The sequence below is a fragment of the Anomaloglossus baeobatrachus genome, chromosome 3 (genome assembly GCF_048569485.1).
Source record: "Anomaloglossus baeobatrachus isolate aAnoBae1 chromosome 3, aAnoBae1.hap1, whole genome shotgun sequence".
NCBI classification, from domain to species: Eukaryota; Metazoa; Chordata; class Amphibia; order Anura; family Aromobatidae; genus Anomaloglossus; species Anomaloglossus baeobatrachus.
The window spans coordinates 311649300-311674696 of record NC_134355.1 but is presented as its reverse complement, the minus strand read 5'-3'; the positions used below and the strand labels follow the sequence as shown (position 1 = coordinate 311674696).

Genomic DNA, 25397 nt, shown 5'->3' with positions numbered 1-25397 from the left:
GCCTAATGGTCAAGGTGAAAATTGCTAAATTTAAGATTATTTTTTTTATATATACCGGTAGTTAGTGATATGCAAAATGAAATACTTTTTCAAAAATGTATTAAAACTTTATGTAATTTAAAACTTAATTTAGTTAATGTTTTCTGATTATACATTCACTTTTAAATAACCACTAATGTAAGAGATTATTTTCTTATTTAGGGGCAACTGTTTTCTCCTGACCTTGACTAGATAACAACACTGTTTTACATATTTTCAAAAGGTGTCAGGTTCAGTTATGAAATGAGCCATTACTTAATGATTTTGACCTCCTGAATTCAAATGAAGATTTTTAGTTGGCTCTTGTTTCAATGATAAAGAGTTTTCCTTTTACTGCTACATATAATTAGAGCATTATGTTTCAGTAGTTTGAAAGATTACAATTTTTTGTAAATAAAAAGAAGCAGAATATCTTATTATGAGAATTTTATGATATTTCTTTAGAGGAAACTTAGCAACAATGCATATAACTAAAACATGTCTAAACACTATTGTGAATTATAAACTGTTAAAGAAATAACACTTCAAAATTTGCTCCTCATTCAGTGACAACTCTTTTTTGCTTATCTCTTATTCTCCTACATCTTACAATTGTCCAACAGTAATCTGAAACCATTGATTGAGTCTGTTTTCCTTGATATATTTTCTCCATAGAAGCAATATCTTTGTGAAATCTCTCATCCTGCTCACCGCTCATTGCTCCGCAGTTTGGTGGAAGTACGGTAAGTCTAGAAGTGGATGTAAGAATTAATTTCTTAAGGACATGTGACAGCAAGATTCTTATATGTTTTGAGGAGTTTTACCACCAACTCTTTATAGTTATCTCCTCTTGAGTAGAGATGAGCGAACCGGTCGCGGTTCGGCTCGAGGTTGGTTCGCCGAACGGACCTCCCGTTCGAGTTCGGTTCGTCGAACGTTCGACGAACCGAACTCGAACTGCATAGGAAACAATGGCAGGCAATCACAAACACAGAAAAACACCTAGAAAACACCCTCAAAGGTGTCCAAAAGGTCACAAACAACTCACAACACATGGGAAAGTGACAAGGACATATACTCATGCGAAAACAAAAGAGCTGGACAAGGAAAAAGAGGAGGACACACAGATATATGAGTATATGCAAGGAAACATCGATTCCATTAATGTGCAACTTGAGCCCTGCTCATTCTTGGCTTCCAATCTTGATAAATTGCCTGAGCTCGCCACGTACGTCTTGGGGATCTTGTCGTGTCCTGCAGCCAGCGTTCTCTCGGAACCTGTCTTCAGTGCTGCTGTGGGTCTGCTGGCAGATAAGCACACGTGTCTGTCCACTGACAATGTGGACATGGCTCTCAGAGGACTTTTCTTCCCCTGGGTCAGCCAGGGGACGGGAAAGGCACGCGTATTTTTGAGAGTGCTTCATGCAAAGCATCTTTTTCTTTTTCAAAAGGGAGCTCAACCGATGCCAGTCAAGTGGGGTGTGTGTGGCCCAGTGAGTGGAAACGAGGGAGACTGTGGTTGGAGTCCCCTCGCTGTGTCTCTAAAAGAACCAAGATGAACAAGTCATGGCTCTCAGAGGACTTTTCTTCCCCTGGGTCAGCCAGGGGACGGGAAAGGCACGCGTATTTTTGAGAGTGCTTCATGCAAAGCATCTTTTTCTTTTTCAAAAGGGAGCTCAACCGATGCCAGTCAAGTGGGGTGTGTGTGGCCCAGTGAGTGGCAACGAGGGAGACTGTGGTTGGAGTCCCCTCGCTGTGTCTCTAAAAGAACCAAGATGAACAAGTCATGGCTCTCAGAGGACTTTTCTTCCCCTGGGTCAGCCAGGGGACGGGAAAGGCACGCGTATTTTTGAGAGTGCTTCATGCAAAGCATCTTTTTCTTTTTCAAAAGGGAGCTCAACCGATGCCAGTCAAGTGGGGTGTGTGTGGCCCAGTGAGTGGAAACGAGGGAGACTGTGGTTGGAGTCCCCTCGCTGTGTCTCTAAAAGAACCAAGATGAACAAGTCATGGTTCTCAGAGGACTTTTCTTCCCCTGGGTCAGACAGGGGACGGGAAAGGCACGCGTATTTTTGAGAGTGCTTCATGCAAAGCATCTTTTTCTTTTTCAAAAGGGAGCTCAACCGATGCCAGTCAAGTGGGGTGTGTGTGGCCCAGTGAGTGGAAACGAGGGAGACTGTGGTTGGAGTCCCCTCGCTGTGTCTCTAAAAGAACCAAGATGAACAAATCATGGCTCTCAGAGGACTTTTCTTCCCCTGGGTCAGCCAGGGGACGGGAAAGGCACGCGTATTTTTGAGAGTGCTTCATGCAAAGCATCTTTTTCTTTTTCAAAAGGGAGCTCAACCGATGCCAGTCAAGTGGGGTGTGTGTGGCCCAGTGAGTGGAAACGAGGGAGACTGTGGTTGGAGTCCCCTCGCTGTGTCTCTAAAAGAACCAAGATGAACAAGTCATGGCTCTCAGAGGACTTTTCTTCCCCTGGGTCAGCCAGGGGACGGGAAAGGCACGCGTATTTTTGAGAGTGCTTCATGCAAAGCATCTTTTTCTTTTTCAAAAGGGAGCTCAACCGATGCCAGTCAAGTGGGGTGTGTGTGGCCCAGTGAGTGGCAACGAAGGAGACTGTGGTTGGAGTCCCCTCGCTGTGTTTCTAAAAGACCCAAAATGAACAAATCATGGCTCTCAGAGGACTTTTCTTCCCCTGGGTCAGCCAGGGGACGGGAAAGGCACGCGTATTTTTGAGAGTGCTTCATGCAAAGCATCTTTTTCTTTTTCAAAAGGGGGCTCAACCGATGCCAGTCAAGTGGGGTGTGTGTGGCCCAGTTAGTGGAAACGAGGGAGACTGTGGTTGGAGTCCCCTCGCTGTGTCTCTAAAAGAACCAAGATGAACAAGTCATGGCTCTCAGAGGACTTTTCTTCCCCTGGGTCAGCCAGGGGACGGGAAAGGCACGCGTATTTTTGAGAGTGCTTCATGCAAAGCATCTTTTTCTTTTTCAAAAGGGAGCTCAACCGATGCCAGTCAAGTGGGGTGTGTGTGGCCCAGTGAGTGGCAACCAGGGAGACTGTGGTTGGAGTCCCCTCGCTGTGTCTCTAAAAGAACCAAGATGAACAAGTCATGGCTCTCAGAGGACTTTTCTTCCCCTGGGTCAGCCAGGGGACGGGAAAGGCACGCGTATTTTTGAGAGTGCTTCATGCAAAGCATCTTTTTCTTTTTCAAAAGGGAGCTCAACCGATGCCAGTCAAGTGGGGTGTGTGTGGCCCAGTGAGTGGAAACGAGGGAGACTGTGGTTGGAGTCCCCTCGCTGTGTTATACATGCTTTTAGAAGGGCATGACATGGCTTGGAGGTTGACTTTCATAAAATGCAAACTGTTGGCTACCAAAATGCTGCCTTTCCAACAACTGTGGTTATAGGCAATGAGGAACATACTGATGAAGATGAGACGCAGATACCCGATTGGGATGACAACTTAAATATTCGGTCAGGGCAAGAAGAGGCTCGGTCTGAGGGGGAGGGGAGTGCAAACACAACAATTGATGATGAAGTTCTAGATCCCACCTACTGTCAACCCCCAGTCAGGCACTCGAGGAGGTCAACAGAGGCGGTGGAGGAGGATGCAACCGACGACGAAATTACCTTGCGCCTTCCTGGACAGAGTCGGAGCACTGGTAGCACGTCTACAACTGCATCCTCAGCCACCACTCTGCCTATGAGCATTATTCGGGGTGCATCAACAGGTCGCATGGCCTCTAAGCCTTGCCTAGCCTGTTCCTTTTTTGACATAGAAAAAGATCGCCCAAATCATGTGATATGTAAAATTTGTCATGATTCTCTTAGTAGAGGTCAAAACCTCAGCAGTTTGACAACTTCTTCCATGAATCGTCACATGAATAAATATCATAGGTCCCGGTGGGAAGCTCACTGTGCTGCAATGCGGCCTAGCGGAGCGAACCATCCACCGCCCGCCCCTTCCAGTGCATCCGCGCGCTCTTCATCTTCTAGGACTGTGGGGACAGCTGTCACACCTGTTTTTCCACGCAAAACTTCCACCACTGTAACCGCAACAGGCAGTTTGCTTGGTAGGTCGTCAGTTGGTTTGGAAGGGGAAACAAGTGAGTGTGTACAGCTCTCTCAGACATCGATAGCACCTACGTTGGATGAAGGCAACATCATGTCTCCGCCTGCACTTTCCTCACAAACCTGCATTTTTCCAGGGACACCCTACTCAACACCGTCTACACACAGCAGCCAGATCTCTGTCCCTCAGATGTGGTCAAATAAAAGGCCACTTCCTCCGACCCATGACAAAGCTAAGAGGTTGACTCTATCCCTCTGTAAGCTGTTGGCTACCGAAATGCTGCCTTTCCGCCTAGTGGACACACAGGATTTTAGAGACCTTATGTCTGTCGCTGTGCCCCAGTACCAGATGCCTAGTCGCCACTACTTCTCTAAGAAAGGTGTGCCCGCGCTACACCAGCATGTCGCACACAACATCACCGCTTCCTTGAGAAACTCTGTGTGTGAACGGGTGCATTTCACCACCGATACTTGGACCAGTAAGCATGGACAGGGACGTTACATGTCGCTGACTGGGCACTGGGTAACTATGTTGATAGATGGTGAAGGGTCTGCTGCACAAGTCTTGCCGTCCCCACGACTTGTGTGTCAATCCTCTGTCTGTCCAAGTTCCGCCACTGCTTCTGCATCCTCCACCTCATCTGGGTCCTCCACCTCCGCCCCAAGCCTGCCTGGTCAGGCCACCAGCGTTCTCACTGCGCAGAAGGAATCACGCACCCCTCATTACTATGCTGGCAGCAGAGCGCAACGGCATCAGGCGGTCTTTAGCTTGACATGTCTTGGGAATAAGAGTCACACAGCTGAGGAGTTGTGGTCAGCTCTGCGGTCCGAGTTTAATAAATGGTTGTCTCCACTCAACCTGCAGCCTGGTAAGGCCGTGTGCGACAATGCTGCAAACCTGGGTGCGGCCCTTCGCCTGGGCAAGGTGACACACGTGCCTTGTATGGCTCACGTGTTGAACCTTGTTGTCCAGCAATTTTTAACACACTATCCCGGCCTAGATGGCCTTCTGACCAGGGCACGTAAACTGTCTGCAGTGCTCACTTCCGCCGTTCAACCGCCGCAGCTGAGCGACTTGCATCGCTCCAGAAGTCTTTCGGCCTGCCGGTTCATCGCCTGAAATGCGATGTGGCGACACGCTGGAATTCAACTCTCCACATGTTACAGCGACTGTGGCAGCACCGGCGAGCCCTGGTGCAATACGTCATGATGTATAGCCTGGGCCAACGAGATGCAGAAGTGGGGCAGATCACCCTGATGGAGTGATCTCAGATCAAGGACCTATGCACCGTTCTGCACAGTTTCGACATGGCGACGAATATGTTTAGCGCTGACAATGCCATTATCAGCATGACGATTACAGTCATTTACATGCTGGAGCACACGCTAAACACTATTCGGAGTCAGGGGGTGGGACAACAGGAAGGGGAGGAACTACAGGAGGATTCATATGCGCAAGACACAACAACATCACCAAGGTCCAGACGTTCATCATCACCAACGCGGCAGGCATGGGACCATGGGGGACAGGGATCAACAAGGGCGCATGGTAGCAGGCGAGATGTTGAGGAAGGTGCAGGAGGACATGAAGATATGGAGGACGAACTGTCCATGGACATGGAAGACTCAGCGGATGAGGGAGACCTTGGTCAAAATTCAGTTGAAAGAGGTTGGGGGGAGATGTCAGAGGAAGAAAGAACGGTTAGCACCTCTATGCCACAAACACAGCGTGGACTTGGTCCGCATGGCTGCGCAAGACACATGAGTGCCTTCTTGTTGCACTACCTCCAACATGACCCTCGGATTGTCAAAATTAGAAGTGATGATGACTACTGGCTTGCCACACTATTAGATCCCCGGGACAAGTCCAAATTTTGTGACATAATTCCACCCATAGAAAGGGACGCACGTATGCTGGAGTATCAGCATAAGCTGTTACTCGATCTTAGCTCGGCTTTTACACCAAACAACCGTGCAGGTGAAGGGAGTGATTCTCCCAGTTGTAACTTGACAAACATGGGACGGCATCGTCATCTTCAACAGTCTACCCGTACCAGTAGGACCGTATCTGGTGCTGGTAACAGCAATTTTATGGAATATTTTCATAATTTTTTTAGACCCTCCTTTGCAAGGCCACCAGAGACAACAAGTCTGACACATAGTCAACGGATGGAGAGGATGATACAGGAGTATCTCCAAATGAACATCGATGCAATGACTTTGCAAATGGAGCCTTGCTCCTTTTGGGCTTCAAATCTAGAAAAATTGACAGAGCTCTCCAGTTACGCCTTGGAGATTTTGTCGTGTGCAGCTGCCAGCGTTGTCTCTGAACGTGTCTTCTTCAGTGCTGCTGGGTGTGTGCTGACAGATAAGCGCACGCGTCTGTCCAGTGACAATGTGGACACACTGACGTTCATCAAAATGAACAAGTCATGGATCCAGAAGGAATTTACTACCCCTGTGTCAGCCTGGGGAGAGTAAATGCTTGTGGATTTGGAATGTGCTTGATGCAAATCAAAACATCCTGTTTGCAACTAGGGCACAAGTGCTGCCACTGATGGGGTGTCTGTGTGCCCAATGTTGGGAAAAAAGGTAGACTCCGCTTGGAGTAACCCTTGCTTGATGTGTTTTTTAAAAATGATACAAGATGAACAGATCTGAAGGCAAGATGAAGGCAACATCATGTCTCCGCCTGCACTTTTCTCACAAACCTGCATTTTTCCAGGGACACCCTACTCAACACCGTCTACAGACAGCAGCCAGATCTCTTTCCCTCAGATGTGGTCAAATAAAAGGCCACTTACTGCGACCCATGACAAAGCTAAGTGGTTGACTCTATCCCTCTGTATGCTGTTGGCTACCGAAATGCTGCCTTTACGCGTAGTGGACACACAGGATTTTACAGACCTTATGTCTGTCGCTGTGCCCCAGTACCACATGCCCAATCACCACTGCTTCTCCAAGAAAAGCATGCCCGCGCTACACCAGCATGTCGCACACAACATCACCACTTCCTTGAGAAAATCTGTGTGCGACAGGGTGCATTTCAACACAGATACTTGGACCAGTAAGCATAGACAGGGTCATTACATGTCACTGACTGGGCACTGGCAAACTATGGTGAGAGATGGAGAAGGGTCTGCTGTACAAGTCTTGCCGTCCCCACGAGTTGTTTCAATCCTTGTTCTGTATGTAGAAGTTAATACACTGCTTCTGCCTCTTCAACCTCGTGTGGGTCCTCTACCTTGGCGCAAACCCTGTGTGGTCAGGCCACCCTTCCTTGCAACTGCGCACAAGGACTACCACACACCTCCTTACTATGCTGGCAGCAGAGCTCAATGCCATCAGGCGGTCAAAGCTTTACTTTGAAATGTATGGGAAATGTGAGTCACACCGCTATTACAGAGAATAGTAGTCAGGCAGGGTCAAAACATTAATTGAGGAACAGGAACAGAATGGGACGGCCAGGAAAGAATCAGAAAACAAGCAGAGTTGAAATGCGTATCGGCCAACAAGGTACATAAACAGCAAGCAGGAAAAGTAGTCCGGTAACAAGCACACAAAATCATAAAACTGAACTGGGGGTAAAATTAACCAGAGGTTCATAGCTATGTCTGGCAGTGGTCTGCAGACAGGATGGGCATAAAAAAGGGTGTGGTGTCTTCCCATTGGTTGTAGCTGAATGATGGTATTTCATCTGTGAGATACCCACCAGCTACATTCAGCCAGAGATTCTGCATCTGTCAAGGTAATGCAGCCCAGTGGGTGAGCATAACCTGCGTCCACCTGCGCCGCTGGCATCGACTACTCTCACATCATCAGCACTATTCATGAAAGGAACACGTTGTCACCTGGCAACCGGAGTACAAATTGACGGAGCGGACTACGTTGGTGACTTAACAGCCGTGTGCGGCAATGATGCAAACCTGGCTGCGGGCCATCCTCAGGGCAATGTGACACACGTGCCTTTTAGGGCTCACGTGTTGAACCGAATTCGCCAGCAATTTTTAAAACACCATCACGGCCTACATGGCCTTGTGCAGTGGGCACGCTCGCTATGTGCTCACTTCCATCGTGCGCACACAGCAGCTCAACAACTTTCATCACTCCGGAAGTCTTAGGGTCTGGCAGTTAAACGCCGTAAATGCGATGTTTCGACACGCAGGAATTGGAATCTGCACATGTTGCAGCGTGTGTGGCAGCACCGCAGAGCCCTGCTGAAATACGGTAAGACATATAGCCTGGGATAACTTGATCCAGAGGTGGTGCAGATCACGCTGCTGGAGTGGTGTCAGATCAAGGACCTATGCACCCTGCTACACAGTTTTGAAATGTCGACGAAGATGTTTAGCACTGGCAATGTCATTCTCAGCGTGACAATTCTGGTCATCTACATGATGGAGCACACTGTAATTATTATTCTGAGTCAGGTGTTGGGACAAGAGGAAGGGGAGGAAGTACAGGAGGAGTCATATGCGGAAGGGATAACAAGATCTACGAGGTCCAGATGGTCAGCGGCACCTATGCGGCATTCATGGTGAGGGAGAGGGATTAACAAGGGCGCATAGTATCAGCAAAAAGTGTTGATGAAAGTGCAGGAGCCCATGAAGAAATGGAGGACGAACTGGCGATGGGCATGGAAGACTCAGCAGATGAGTGAGAGCTTGCTCACATTTCGGTTGTGCGAGGTTGTGGGTAGAGGGCAGAGGAAGGATGCACGATTCTCACCTCTCTGCCACCAACACACCAAGGACTTGGTCCTCCTGGATGCACAAGACACATGAGCGCCTTCTTGCTGCACTACCTACATGACCCTCGGATTGTATGAATTTGAACTAATCCTGAATACTGGGTTGCCACACTGTTAGATCCCCGGTACAAGACAAAATTTGGCAAACTAATTCCTGCCATAGAAATAGACGCACGTATACAGGAGTATCTGCAGAATGTGGTACGCAATCTTAGATCTACTTGTCCACTAAACACCAGTGCTGCACAGAGTGAATCTCAACGCTTTGTCATGGATAGGAGGAAATGGTCTTTTACTTGTCCACATCGGAGGGACCGAGGGATGGCTGCTGTGCTGAGATGGCGTTGAGTGTCCCTGCACAGTTGCACTTTTGGTCATATCCCAAAATGAGTTGAAAAAGGACAGATGCTGTTGGAAAGGGGAACAGGTGTGTTGGAAAGGGGAAAAAAGTTTTGGTCCGTGGATTTGGTGGTTAAGCAACTGTAACATTTGCTGAAGAAACAACATCTGTTACAGTGGGACTGGCAGATTTGGATAAAGTGGAATATAATCTGTGACCGCTATATAACGAAAATTAATAAGAAAAGAAAGAGAAAGGTATATATCCCCATCAGCAGTCAGTGTCCACCGTGCTCCCAGTTGGAAAAGGAGAGGTTGGCAACTTGAAGGTTTGGTGGAGGATACAGAGCTGTGTGGCTATGAAACTAATAGTAGCCTGAACCGAGTTAGACGCCATTCGGATCTGGAGACTGTGAGCCCTGTTAGCGTCACAGGGTCCACATGCCCACCCAGCCCAGGAACTCCCTGTTAACAACACAGGGGCCATTGAGTACGCTGACCGTGTGCGTAGGGGCCACACCTGTGGACAGCAGGCGCATCAGCAGCAGCAGGCCTGTTAATGCCACTGGGCTGCACAAGCAGGACTGTTAGGACAGGAGCTGGTCTTAACCGTTCTGCGTTACCAACTGTGGTGGTGGCCTGCATCCACCACCCGATCCCTGCCTACCTCTGGCCTAAAGCCGCAATGGGTTCAACACATGGAGGTGTGCTCTTTCGGAGCATAATAGAAGACTGCGCACCTCCTTGTTGGCTCCAGCCCCTTTTATAACCTGGGTCCGCCCCAAACCAGGGTGAACCACAATGCACCTCCTGGAGACAAAAGTAGAGTGACACGTCATGAGTGGCATAACTAGCGTCCTATTTGGAAACGCAACTTCAATGATGACCTCATGGCTGCCATGACCCAAACACCTCACCAGTCATCGTCTGAGCATCAATAATGCGGTGACAAGTCATAGGTGTGGGCCTCTGCAAGCCATTTGGGAGGACACCTGATGCCCTGTGGTCTATATGGGACCCCCACATCAGGGCCAGGGCCAAAGAGTTCATTACCGGACCTAGTCTCTGATGCAGGAAGTGCCTGAGCATGCTCAGTAGCATGAAATACAGTCTCTGAAAAAAGACTATCAGCTTTAGCATGGTGTCTATGCCCAAAACAGGACTTAGACCCGGCACGGAATGCAAGCACCTGTGCAAAGAGGCTTTTCACACTTAGTGTGGGAGCATGCGCTGTATCCCGAAATGAAAACTTAGCGTCAGGAATGGCACAGTCAGGCTGAGCATACTCACTAGGCGAAACACTGTAATTATGCTGCAGCTGGGGTACATCGGCACACGCATGCGCACTAGCTGCCTCTCCACACTTAGACGTGGAGGGGAAATTTGTCTTGGAGATGCTGTCTATGAACAGAAGGAAAAGCTAAAGGAAGCCTGACTTTCTATCCCTCCGAATTATGAAATGCAGCAATGAATTCCATGAGTTTGCTATAACATTAGCGTAGCAAAATGTGCATGAGGGTGTGATGTAGAGGTGCTAGAAATAGCTTGTCACCAGTGGGGCACTAATGGAATACAACAGCCAGTTCTATGATGCCACAAAATGGCAGTATTTTGTGCTATCATTATAGCTTATTAAAAACAGAGCACGAGGTTGTCATGCAGAGGTGCTGCACATAGATTTGCAGTAGTGTGAATTGACAAAAGTACAATAGCCACGTTTAGGATACAACTAGGTACAGTGAGTGTTTGCTAGTAAAATTGCTTAGTTTAAAAAAGTTGTAGTGTGCAATGCAGGCAGACGTGCTATGCAAATGTCTTTGCACTAGTGGGACTATAGCAAAGTCCAATAGCCACGTATAGGATGCCACTAGGTACACTGAGTGTGTGCTAGTATAATGGCTTCGTTATAATTTGTTGGAGTGTGCAACGCAGGCAGATGCGCTCTGCAAATGTCTTGGCACTAGTGGGACTATAGCAAAGTCCAATAGCCACGTATAGGATGCCACTAGGTACACTGACTGTTTGCTAGTATAATGGCTGAGTTTAAAAAAGTTAGAGTGTGCAATGCAGGCAGACGTGCTGCAAATAACGTTCCAATACTGTGAATTGACAAAAGTACAATAGCCACGTATAGGATGCCACTAGGTACACTGACTGTTTGCTAGTATAATGGCTGAGTTTAAAAAAGTTAGAGTGTGCAATGCAGGCAGACGTGCTGCAAATAACGTTCCAATACTGTGAATTGACAAAAGTACAATAGCCACGTATAGGATGCCACTAGGTACACTGACTGTTTGCTAGTATAATGGCTGAGTTTAAAAAAGTTAGAGTGTGCAATGCAGGCAGACGTGCTGCAAATCACGTTCCAATACTGTGAATTGACAAAAGTACAATAGCCACGTTTAGGATGCCACTAGGTACACTGACTGTTTGCTAGTATAATGGCTGAGTTTAAAAAAGTTAGAGTGTGCAATGCAGGCAGACGTGCTGCAAATAACGTTCCAATACTGTAAATTGACAAAAGTACAATAGCCACGTTTAGGATGCCACTAGGTACACTGACTGTTTGGTAGTATAATGGCTGAGTTTAAAAAAGTTAGAGTGTGCAATGCAGGCAGACGTGCTGCAAATAACGTTCCAATACTGTGAATTGACAAAAGTACAATAGCCACGTTTAGGATACAACTAGGTACAGTGAGTGTTTGCTAGTATAATGGCTGAGTTTAAAAAAGTTAGAGTGTGCAATGCAGGCAGACGTGCTGCAAATAACGTTCCAATACTGTGAATTGACAAAAGTACAATAGCCACGTTTAGGATACAACTAGGTACAGTGAGTGTTTGCTAGTATAATGGCTGAGTTTAAAAAAGTTAGAGTGTGCAATGCAGGCAGACGTGCTGCAAATAACGTTCCAATACTGTGAATTGACAAAAGTACAATAGCCACGTTTAGGATGCCACTAGGTACAGTGAGTGTTTGCTAGTATAATGGCTGAGTTTAAAAAAGTTAGAGTGTGCAATGCAGGCAGACGTGCTGCAAATAACGTTCCAATACTGTGAATTGACAAAAGTACAATAGCCACGTTTAGGATGCCACTAGGTACACTGACTGTTTGCTAGTATAATGGCTGAGTTTAAAAAAGTTAGAGTGTGCAATGCAGGCAGACGTGCTGCAAATAACGTTCCAATACTGTGAATTGACAAAAGTACAATAGCCACGTTTAGGATGCCACTAGGTACACTGACTGTTTGCTAGTATAATGGCTGAGTTTAAAAAACTTGGAGTGTGCAATGCAGGCAGATGTGCTCTGCAAATGTCTTAGCACTAGTGGGACTATAGCAAAGTCCAATAGCCACGTATAGGATGCCACTAGGTACACTGAGTGTGTGCTAGTATAATGGCTTCGTTATAATTAGTTGGAGTGTGCAACGCAGGCAGATGCGCTCTGCAAATGTCTTGGCACTAGTGGGACTATAGCAAAGTCCAATAGCCACGTATAGGATGCCACTAGGTACACTGCGTGTTTGCTAGTATAATGGCTTCGTTATAATTTGTTGGAGTGTGCAACGCAGGCAGATGCGCTCTGCAAATGTCTTGGCACTAGTGGGACTATAGCAAAGTCCAATAGCCACGTATAGGATGCCACTAGGTACACTGAGTGTTTGCTAGTATAATGGCTTCGTTATAATTAGTTGGAGTGTGCAACGCAGGCAGATGCGCTCTGCAAATGTCTTGGCACTAGTGGGACTATAGCAAAGTCCAATAGCCACGTATAGGATGCCACTAGGTACACTGAGTGTTTGCTAGTATAATGGCTTCGTTATAATTAGTTGGAGTGTGCAACGCAGGCAGATGCGCTCTGCAAATGTCTTGGCCCTAGTGGGACTATAGCAAAGTCCAATAGCCACGTATAGGATGCCACTAGGTACACTGAGTGTGTGCTAGTATAATGGCTTCGTTATAATTAGTTGGAGTGTGCAACGCAGGCAGATGCGCTCTGCAAATGTCTTGGCACTAGTGGGACTATAGCAAAGTCCAATAGCCACGTATAGGATGCCACTAGGTACACTGAGTGTTTGCTAGTATAATGGCTTCGTTATAATTAGTTGGAGTGTGCAACGCAGGCAGATGCGCTCTGCAAATGTCTTGGCCCTAGTGGGACTATAGCAAAGTCCAATAGCCACGTATAGGATGCCACTAGGTACACTGAGTGTTTGCTAGTATAATGGCTTAGTTATAATGAGTTGGAGTGTGCAACGCAGGCAGATGCGCTCTGCAAATGTCTTGGCACTAGTGGGACTATAGCAAAGTCCAATAGCCACGTATAGGATGCCACTAGGTACACTGAGTGTTTGCTAGTATAATGGCTTCGTTATAATTAGTTGGAGTGTGCAACGCAGGCAGATGCGCTCTGCAAATGTCTTGGCCCTAGTGGGACTATAGCAAAGTCCAATAGCCACGTATAGGATGCCACTAGGTACACTGAGTGTGTGCTAGTATAATGGCTTCGTTATAATTAGTTGGAGTGTGCAACGCAGGCAGATGCGCTCTGCAAATGTCTTGGCACTAGTGGGACTATAGCAAAGTCCAATAGCCACGTATAGGATGCCACTAGGTACACTGAGTGTTTGCTAGTATAATGGCTTCGTTATAATTAGTTGGAGTGTGCAACGCAGGCAGATGCGCTCTGCAAATGTCTTGGCCCTAGTGGGACTATAGCAAAGTCCAATAGCCACGTATAGGATGCCACTAGGTACACTGAGTGTTTGCTAGTATAATGGCTTAGTTATAATGAGTTGGAGTGTGCAACGCAGGCAGATGCGCTCTGCAAATGTCTTGGCACTAGTGGGACTATAGCAAAGTCCAATAGCCACGTATAGGATGCCACTAGGTACACTGAGTGTTTGCTAGTATAATGGCTTTGTTATAATTAGTTGGAGTGTGCAATGCAGGCAGATGCGCTCTGCAAATGTCTTGGCCCTAGTGGGACTATAGCAAAGTCCAATAGCCACGTATAGGATGCCACTAGGTACACTGAGTGTTTGCTAGTATAATGGCTTAGTTATAATGAGTTGGAGTGTGCAACGCAGGCAGATGCGCTCTGCAAATGTCTTGGCACTAGTGGGACTATAGCAAAGTCCAATAGCCACGTATAGGATGCCACTAGGTACACTGAGTGTTTGCTAGTATAATGGCTTAGTTATAATGAGTTGGAGTGTGCAACGCAGGCAGATGCGCTCTGCAAATGTCTTGGCACTAGTGGGACTATAGCAAAGTCCAATAGCCACGTATAGGATGCCACTAGGTACACTGAGTGTTTGCTAGTATAATGGCTTCGTTATAATTTGTTGGAGTGTGCAACGCAGGCAGATGCGCTCTGCAAATGTCTTGGCACTAGTGGGACTATAGCAAAGTCCAATAGCCACGTATAGGATGCCACTAGGTACACTGAGTGTTTGCTAGTATAATGGCTTCGTTATAATTAGTTGGAGTGTGCAACGCAGGCAGATGCGCTCTGCAAATGTCTTGGCACTAGTGGGACTATAGCAAAGTCCAATAGCCACGTATAGGATGCCACTAGGTACACTGAGTGTGTGCTAGTATAATGGCTTCGTTATAATTTGTTGGAGTGTGCAACGCAGGCAGATGCGCTCTGCAAATGTCTTGGCACTAGTGGGACTATAGCAAAGTCCAATAGCCATGTATAGGATGCCACTAGGTACACTGAGTGTTTGCTAGTATAATGGCTTCGTTATAATTAGTTGGAGTGTGCAACGCAGGCAGATGCGCTCTGCAAATGTCTTGGCACTAGTGGGACTATAGCAAAGTCCAATAGCCACGTATAGGATGCCACTAGGTACACTGAGTGTTTGCTAGTATAATGGCTGAGTTTAAAAAACTTGGAGTGTGCAATGCAGGCAGATGTGCTCTGCTAATGTCTTTGCACTAGTGGGACTATAGCAAAGTCCAATAGCCACGTATAGGATGCCACTAGGTACACTGAGTGTGTGCTAGTATAATGGCTTAGTTATAATTCGTTGGAGTGTGCAACGCAGGCAGACGTGCTGCAAATGTCTTGGCACTAGTGGGACTATAGCAAAGTCCAATAGCCACGTATAGGATGCCACTAGGTACACTGAGTGTTTGCTAGTATAATGGCTTCGTTATAATTTGTTGGAGTGTGCAACGCAGGCAGATGCGCTCTGCAAATGTCTTGGCCCTAGTGGGACTATAGCAAAGTCCAATAGCCACGTATAGGATGCCACTAGGTACACTGAGTGTTTGCTAGTATAATGGCTGAGTTTAAAAAACTTGGAGTGTGCAATGCAGGCAGATGTGCTCTGCTAATGTCTTTGCACTAGTGGGACTATAGCAAAGTCCAATAGCCACGTATAGGATGCCACTAGGTACACTGAGTGTGTGCTAGTATAATGGCTTAGTTATAATTCGTTGGAGTGTGCAACGCAGGCAGACGTGCTGCAAATGTCTTGGCACTAGTGGGACTATAGCAAAGTCCAATAGCCACGTATAGGATGCCACTAGGTACACTGAGTGTTTGCTAGTATAATGGCTTCGTTATAATTTGTTGGAGTGTGCAACGCAGGCAGATGCGCTCTGCAAATGTCTTGGCCCTAGTGGGACTATAGCAAAGTCCAATAGCCACGTATAGGATGCCACTAGGTACACTGAGTGTTTGCTAGTATAATGGCTGAGTTTAAAAAACTTGGAGTGTGCAATGCAGGCAGATGTGCTCTGCTAATGTCTTTGCACTAGTGGGACTATAGCAAAGTCCAATAGCCACGTATAGGATGCCACTAGGTACACTGAGTGTTTGCTAGTAAAATTGCTTAGTTTAAAAAACTTGGAGTGTGCAATGCAGGCAGATGTGCTCTGCAAATGTCTTTGCACTAGTGGGACTATAGCAAAGTCCAATAGCCACAGATAGGATGCCACTAGGTACACTGAGTGTTTGCTAGTATAATGGCTTACTTAGAATGAGTTGGAGTGTGCAGAGGACAAGAGGGTACAGTGGCAGGATTGTGGTGCTCTGGGTAGAGGAATGGAAGCCTGCCTTTCTATTCCCTCCTAATGGTGAAATGCAGGGAGGAAATCCCTGACCTGGGCTACACAGACGCTGTTGCTGTTTGCAGGACCTGTCACCTATGGCTCTCTGACCCTGCCGGTACGAGCCCTTAAAAGGACTGCTAGAATGTGCTCTCCCTAAGCTGTCTAACGCTGTGTATGCAGCGCATACAGCTGTATCGGCGATAGGACAAAGGACGGAACTGCGACAGTGATGTCTGACACCAAAGACGCAGAAGGCAGATAATGGCGATCGTGAAGAAAATGTCCGGTTTTATAATGCAGGGACATGTGACATGCAGATCCTATCACACATGCCGTTGCTTCTCTGCCTCAAAGTCCACTTAGGTGTGTGTGTGTCTGTGATTGGCTGACATGCTGGCCAGCCCCACAAGACGCGCGCGCTTAGGGAAGGAAGACAAGAAAAAAAAAAAAAAAAATGGCGATCGCCATTATAGAAACAGCAGTGATCTGAAGGCGCTGTTCACGCACACTAAACACTGAAATGTGATAATAGTTTGATTCACAGAGTGACTTACACTATTACAGCAGAAACCAAGCTAAGATTTAGCTGTTTTTTGGCTGCTAGAACCGTTCTCGAACGTTTCTAGAACTATCGAGCTTTTGCAAAAAGCTCGAGTTCTAGTTCGATCTAGAACATGCCCCAAAATCACTCGAGCCTAGAACTGGAGAACCACGAACCACGAACCGCGCTCAACTCTACTCTTGAGTTTCCCCAAAAAATTAGTTACAACTAATGCAAATGCTACCCATGCAACCTTTTCCTTGTCCTGCAAAAAAAGGAGAAACTCCTCATCTTGAAGAAAGGTTCAATAAATACTTCTGATAATAAAAGAATCTTTGCTTCCCTCAACCTTGGAAATTTATCAATGAGATACTTGAACGTTTTTGCATTTTTATTCATTGCCTATACCAATTTCTTTATTAAGCCCAACTTGATATCCAACGGTGGTAACAAAATCATATGTGGGTCAATAAGTGCTGGATGCAGGACATTTTTACTCTCTGGCTGTTACGATGGTATCCCATCATTAGGAGAATTGTAACAGGTTTGGGGCCAGAGCCTCACTTTGCCTTGTGAGACTCTGGAGTTTAAATGTACTTTTCTTTGGTGCAGTGAGGGTTAATGTCAGTTTCTCTGCTAGCAGCTCCTGGCTAATTCACCTCATATAGAGCCACACCCATTCCTTTTAAATGGTTACATTTACCATCACATGATGCTGGTAATAGAACTTTCATTGTGAGAATAGCTACATAGGATAAAAATTGCTCTGATAAGCACTGGTGGTGGTGTTCTTCTGGTGGAAGCGGTGCTGACTGTAACTCTTGTGTCTGGCTGTAGCCTTGAAGTTGGTGAGTTTAGGGCAAACAAAGGTCTAGGCACATGATCGGCGATGGGGTGAAAAGACCAGTATAGTCACTTTAGGAAGCTTAGGGTACTGCCTCAGATGACTGCAGGAAGTGTACCTACTCCCCTCTCAATAGCGTCAGACTCTACCATTGTTATTGTGTTCCCACAGTTTCCTCTGTATTTCCTCATGTACCAGACATTTGTTGATCCGTACGCATTTGTCATGCCATGTGATCGGACATCCCTTAGTCCGAGCATGACACTGGCTAAAGGGAACGTCGGAGATGCAAGTATCTTATTGCAGTGATATTCTCTTGCATGATTATGCCACTCACACAGAAAACAACAGTACTTTGTGCATCCACCTTGGAGACCAAGTAAGAGGCCAACCACCTTCAAGTCACTACAGAGGGGCCACAAAGGTTGGTCATAGTTCAGGCACCTCAACAGCTGTTTCATATTGTCATAGGTTTTTTCGATGTAGAATGCATAACCAACTGGAATTGAAGGTAGCGCAATGTCATTACACAGCAAGATAGCTTTTAGGCCTGTTTCGGACAAATTAATGAAGAACCTCCATTCTTCTGGATTATGACTTCACTATGAGTGTATTGTTATCTTGAGGGCTTCTATTAAACTGTTGATGTTGCTGCATCCCAAAAGATCACCCTCCATGGACTATTCGACAAAATCTTATCATGGTTGCGGAACAAAGAAATCTGAACATCTCCACAAGGAAATTCCACTGCCGTAGACTAGAATCTAAGAGCTCAGCCTTAAGGCCCCGTCACACACAGAGATAAATCTTTGGCAGATCTGTGGTTTCAGTGAAATCATGGACATATTGTTCCATTTGTACACAGCCACAAACCTGGCACTGATTGTCCACAATTTCACTGCAACCACAGATCTGCCGTAGATTTATCTCTGTGTGTGACAGGGCCTTTACTCTTGGACAGTTACAAATCTCTAACAAGATCATTCAGTTCACTTTATGTTATACGGTGGGGTTCAGTTGAGGTTGCTGACAGGAAGACTGGGTTGTGAGAAGAAGATGCCTCATGACGTCAAGCACCCTCTTCTTCCTCACTTGACTGAAATGAAAATGTTTCTAGTGTTTTTGGAACTTGGGCGTATTGCAGATGGAATCTTTAGATACTGTAAAGTCTACTTTATCTTCCTTGAAACTCTTTTCCTAATCAGGAGCACCATGCAGAAACAAGCAACTGGTAGTGTGATTGGTTGGTTTTCTTCAGATCATTGGGACTGCAAAAGATCTGATGTATATCTATTGCAGTGTTCGTAGGTAGACTGACTCTTGTCCTGATCACCTATTCTGAAGCCAAAATACAGGTTGTAGGATTTTCCTACTATGGTAGTCAAGTTTCACCTTTGTGATGCAAAAGTGCTGGCATCACATCTGCATATCTAGCAAATCTAGCAAAAACTATCTGTTGTCACAAGGATGGGAGTGGACCCACTGCCCCACAGGACTAGGCTCACCCTAGAATGCATTACTAACCAATTACCTAGTCTTCACTAGAGCCTCTGATGTTGAGGTTCGCCTTGCACTGGAAGCTAGCCACCAGGTACCACTCGAGGGGATTTCTGTACAATAGCAGCTGACCCCAGGGGTCTGGGATTCAATGATGGACTCAGGTGCAGGCAGAGCAGCTGGATAAAAATAGAGGGCTTTTACAGACTGGATGGTTGGAACAAACTGTATGGCAGGTACTGGCATGTATAGGTACTGGCAGGACAGGTACTGAACCACAGGTATTGGATACACAGAACGGGTACTGGAACAGGTGCAGGTTCAGCAGGCGCAGGTAACAGGTCCTGAGAACTAGCTAACATGAATCTAACTAAATCACCACGTTGCTCGGGCACCTCCCTTAGGTGAAGATATCTTAATTAGTTAGTGCCTCTCAGCCATAGGCTGGGACAGACTGGATGGTGAGTACTCGCAGGACAGCAGGTTTTTGCAGGTACAGGTACTGGCAGAACAGGTACAGGATCACAGGTACAGATTCAGATTACAGGTTCAGAAGCCACACGTAACAGGACCTGACAACTAGAAAACATGAATCTAACTGAATGACCACGTTGCTCGGGCACCTCTCTAAGGGGGAGGATACCTGAAGTAGTTAATTCCTCTCAGCCATAGGCTAAGAGGCACTTCTGGGTAGTGGTGCGTTAGGGAAGAGAGATGCGCACTTACGCCCTAAGCGTGTTCCCAGTAGGCACCGGAAGCAGGAGGAAATGATGGGGACTCTGGAGCGGCCAGGAAGGTAAGCGCGACATTGTCCCCACTTGGCAGAGGTGGCGGGACAGTGCAGAGGTGCCGATGCCGGCGTTACAGACTTTTTATTAATACAAGAATAACATTTTACACCTTATACAGAGAGAATTTATAAAAGTAGGTGATGCAACTGTAGTTAGGATTACATCATGAGAGCTGAGTTAGTGCTTTTTGATTGGTCACCTTCTAGCCTACATGAAAGGTGTCATTACCAATTACAATCTCCTCTGGACCTTGAAAATTAGAGCCAATCAAAAATTAAGCATCATATTCGTTTTCTGCACCAGAGAATTAATTAAGTTCAAGTTCAAGTTCAATTGTTTTAGTCTCTGAACCAATTATTTTTGTAGAACAGTGATGATCTGAGAGTATAATTAAAAAAAAAATATCTTACTAATGTGGTATTATTGCCATCTGTTTTAACCACTTGGTCGGCATTTAGTAGTCTCCAATATATGACTCTGTAAGTTGGAGTAGAACTCTTTATTAATGGACAGGTCACTTCCGTAGTAATTAGAGGCAGATGCAGTGTAATACTTGTATTTGTTGTGCTTAGTACGATGGGTGTTTCAATATGTGAAGCCAATATCAGACATTCTCTGTCTATAAAAAAAAAAAACAAGTTGGTTAACAATGACACTGGTAACAAATGAAATATTGGTTAATTAAAAAGTGTAAAATCAGACATTTATAGAAGGCTAATATCATTACTTAGTACTACAGTCTATTGAAGGGCTTGTAGGAGGTTAAGAAGCAGGTCTGCTTTCTTCCAGAAACAGTGGCACTTCTTTACATAACTGAAGCTTGGGGCAATACCAAATACTGCCTAAGGATAAGAAGTGTGATTTCTCTGAAAGAAAGCAGCTGTTTTTACCAGTTTGATACAACTATGTTAATGTTTCTAAATTGTTAATATAGAAAATATTAATTTATGAGAGGAAGAATTATTTTGTGACTGTAGCAGCAGTGTTATTATATACAAAGACCACCATTTACAACCCAAATTCCAAAAATGTAGCGAAAACAAGAATACAATGATTTGGAAATCACTTTTACCTATATTTTATTCACAACAAAACAAGGATCACAAGTTGGAAGATATATATTTTTCCCCTTCATTTGAAATAATTAATTTATTTAGAAATTGATGACAGCAGCACATCTCAAAAAAGTATGGACAGGGTAAACAGGAGGCTGAAAAAGACAGTGATCCTAATAAAAACAGCAAGAAGGTTAATTGTCAACTAAGTCACATGACTATGCACAAAAAGAGCATGTTAGAGAGGCAGAGTCTCTCAGAAGCAAAGAGGGTCAGCAATCTGAACAACTTGGGGAATTAATTTAGAAAAATGTTCTTCAAGGTAAAATTGAAAACATTTTCCCACCATATACAATACATAATATCACTAAAAGCACAAGGGACAAGGCCGAAAGTCATTATTGGATAAATTATATCTAAGGGCCCCGAGATGGCACTACATTAAAAACAGGCATGTTTCGGTTGTGCAAGTGACTGCACGGGCTCAGAAACACTTCCAGAAATCAGTGCCTGTTAATATTGTTCAACATGCATTCCACAAATGCAAGTTAGATCTCTATCATGGTAAGGCGAAGCCATATATCAACAAAACGCTACCATATCCTCTAGGCCTAAGCTTATTTAAAATGGACTGAGGCAAAATAGAAAACTGTTCTGTGGTCAGTGCAATCAAAATTTGAAATTCTTTATGTTGGTATGGGGTTGCATTAGTGCCCTGGAGATGCGTAACTTACACATTATGAAAGGCGCTCTCAATGCTGAGCATTATATAGAGGTTTTAAAACATATGCTCCCATTCAGAAGTCTATTTTAGGGAAGGCCTTGCATCAGCAAGACAATGCTAAACCACTTACTGCATCCAACACAATGGCTTCACAGAAGAAGAGTTTGGATTCACCAATAGAAAATATTGGGAAACATTATGAACTGAAAAATCAAAGACAACCCAGGACTGTTGAGTTGCTAAAATCCTACATCACACAAGAATTGGATAACGGTCGTCTCCCAAACCTCCAGCAATTGGTATCCTCTCTTCCCAGATGTTTACAGACTGTTGTAAAAAGAAGGTGGGATGATAAACAATGGCAGACATTTTCTCTTCAAAATTTTTTTGAGATGTGTAGTTGCCATCAATTTCTAAATGAGCTTTTTTTATTCTTTTTTCAAATAAAGTGAATAACTTTCTAAGTTATAACTTTTGATCTGTGTTCCTTGTTCTGTAAAAAACTGAATGATAATAGATAAGATTAAATTTATTATACAAACTTTGTATTCTCCAAATGTGGTTTTCATGTAATCTGCTTTACGCAAATTCAGCAAAATTTTGGACAACAGCAGCCTCAATGTTTCTAAACCATAGAGGCCCAGGCAAACAATTAAAAAAAATAAATGAATAATTCCCATCTCATCTCTCACCTGTCCTATAAACCTAACAACCTACTGTTCAGTACTCAACATCTCCTCTTTTCCCCTTTACACATCATGTGGATTCTTTTTGGCCTCTTCACTTCAACCTAAGGATTAATGCACCATCAGGCCTTTGATGTCCCTGCGCACCACGTTTTAATGTTGTGATGTTACAATGCTCGTCGCACAAGTAATGGTACTAAATGCAGTGACATCTCAGGCCTGGTCATGCAGGAATTTCTGGCCTGGTGTGAAAAGTCCAAGGAGAATCCATGCAGTAGGGGGAGTGGAAAGAAGAGACTGGGAGGATCCCTCTGGCCCTGAGGGGTTTCAGGGCCAGAGGGAAAAATTAGTGGTGAGATGAGTATATATATTTTTTTTACATCCTACTTTTATTGTCCTGGGGTCTAGACAGACCACAGAGCATACATTCAAATCGCAGAGAATAATTTAGCTGCAAATTAAAATTTTCCTGTAAAATCTGTGTGATTTGCTGAATTAGAATTTCAACAGATCCGCATCTTTGTAAGAATAATGATTATAGAAATTATATTTTTTAGCATTATTGGATACAACATATAAATGGACCTATTTACCTGGGAAAGGTTGCAGAGAGGTGCTATATGCTGTTACTTGCACAACTTCAGGAATAGTGTGTAGCAATATTGCAACCTTATCGATTTTATTTGCGTGATAAATATTAGTATTTCCATGTTCTTTCATGCTCCAGTAAATGAAATAGTTATCCATTGAAAAACTTGTTAATGATGCACCTTGTATAGCGAAATAAAAGAAAAAGCTATTTCATAAACATGAACTTAACATTACTATTGAACTGATTGCTATGTAGGAGAAATACCCTTATACAATGTGCACATAACAGGTTCTTTCAGGCTATGCTTTACTTTCTTATAGTGAAGGGCGAATAGTAACTATTCTTGTTCGGATTATGCTCACTGAATACCGAGTATTATTCCAGTATTCATCATGGCAAGAAAAATGCTTATATTCCCCATTGACTTGTACTAGGTTTATTACATAGTTACATAGGTTGAAAAAAGACCTAGGTCCATCTAGTTCAACCTTCGTTCACCAATTCTACATTTTGTCCCTAAGTCACTTATAACCAACAATGTTGTGTGTACTGAGGAAATCATCCAGCCCTTTTTTGAAAGCTGTTATAGTATCTGCCATTACTACCTCTTGTGGTAGGGCATTCCACAGTCTGACTGCTCTAACTGTAAAGAACCCTTTCCTATTTAGCTGTCGGAATCGCTTTTCTTTCACTTGCAGTGAGTGCCCCCTGGTTCTTAGTACTGTCTTTGGAAGAAATATGTCATGTGCCAGTCCTTTATATTGACCACACATGTATTTATACATATAAATGAGATCTCCTCTGAGATAACCGGAATAGGACTTTGGGATTCCTTACAAATAATCCAATCATGCATAGTTACTATTCGCCCATCACTACTTTCTTAATAAAAATCAGTGTCAAATGATTATCCTCACAAACATCCCCACCACCCTACAAAAAAGCTGGACTAATAGATAAGCTTCACCAAACTAACTAATTTAGGAATATTCGTCAGAATAATACAAACCAATAATAAATATAATTCTGTTAGATCAGTATGTTACAGGATGCCAACCAAACTGCAAGCTTTAACTCAACAACTAGTATAAATTTGGATCTATGACCTTCTCTTGCTCTACTGTATTGGACAAACCTAAATACAATCAATGGTTGAGCCTCAATATGTTTCTAGCAGCTAAAATTACAGTTGCTGTTGTGGTCAGGGCCGCGTGGAATAAAAAGCAGCCCTGGCTTACAAACCATGCCACCAATCCATAAATTGAGCCCTGATATCAAGGAAAAATAATGACTAGCCTGGCTTGGACTGACCGACAGGAGAATCCCCAGGTGGACCCCTCTGCACGAGGTGCCCCATATATATGTGTAGTGGTCGGCACACTACTTTTGATTCACTATGTACAGACAAATGTTGCATCTCGTTTTTCTATTGTTCATATAACAAAGCACTGGGTTTGGGAAGGATGAGTATCTGTTATTTTCTATGTCTCCAACTCTATAATTAAACATAATATAAAAAGCATCCAAACAAAAATGAAAAGAAAATGTACTTTCAATTATCAATCAGTTTTAGACAAGGATGCCTCCTACTAGGTTTGGAACACACATAGTGTTTCATCCGCAAGAGTCATTTTTCTGAGGAGCACTTCCAAAAAGTTCCAACTGCTTTCTGCTTTATCATTTTGGCTGCCATTAACAGTAAGCAAGATATCAGTAATTAATTTTTAATGCTGAAATAGAAAAACACTGCGGCTGTAAAAAAGTGACGTCCTAGCAGCTGCACGTCAGATGTACAATGGATACTATGTGGGGCTAAGCCTAAAGGGGGCTTTACACGGTAGCGATATCGCTAGGAGTTTGTAGCGATAGCGAGCGTGTAAGTACCCACCCCCGTCGCGCATGCGATTGTTTGTGATTGCTGCCGTAGCGAACATTATCGCTACGGCAGCATCACACATACTTACCTGTTTGGCGGCGTCGCTGTGACTGCCGAACAATCCCTCCTTCAAGGGGGAGGGACGTTCGGCATCACAGCGACGTCACCGCAACGTCACTAAGCGGCCGGCCAATCAAGGCAGAGGGGCGGAGATGAGCAGGACGTAACATCCCACTCACCTCCTTCCTTCCGCATTGTGGCCGGCGGCAGGTAAGGAGACGTTCCTCGCTCCTGCAGTGTCACACACAGCGATGTGTGCTGCCGCATGAGCGATGAACCACCTGGATAAACAACCCTTACCGATTTTTGAGTTTGGGACGACCTCTCCATGGTGAACGATTTTCACCATTTTTGAGGTCGCTTAAGGTCGCTGGTCAGTGTCACGCGCTGCGATATCGTTAATGACGCCGGATGTGCGTCACTAACAACTTGACCCCGACGACAAAACATTAACGATATCGTAGCGTGTAAAGCCCCCTTTAGTGCTGAAG

General features: G+C 44.9%; 1 protein-coding gene across 1 annotated transcript in view; it reads right to left on the bottom strand.

Annotated features, from left to right (window-relative positions):
* Nucleotides 1-25397, bottom strand: part of ROS1 (ROS proto-oncogene 1, receptor tyrosine kinase) — a 480047-nt gene that overhangs the window by 174057 nt on the left and 280593 nt on the right. The window contains exons 24-25 of the mRNA XM_075340023.1: nt 22972-23148; nt 20324-20532 (exon numbers count right to left, since the gene is read on the bottom strand). Coding sequence (XP_075196138.1) covers nt 20324-20532; nt 22972-23148 — 386 coding nt within the window. The remainder of the gene's footprint in view (nt 1-20323; nt 20533-22971; nt 23149-25397) is intronic.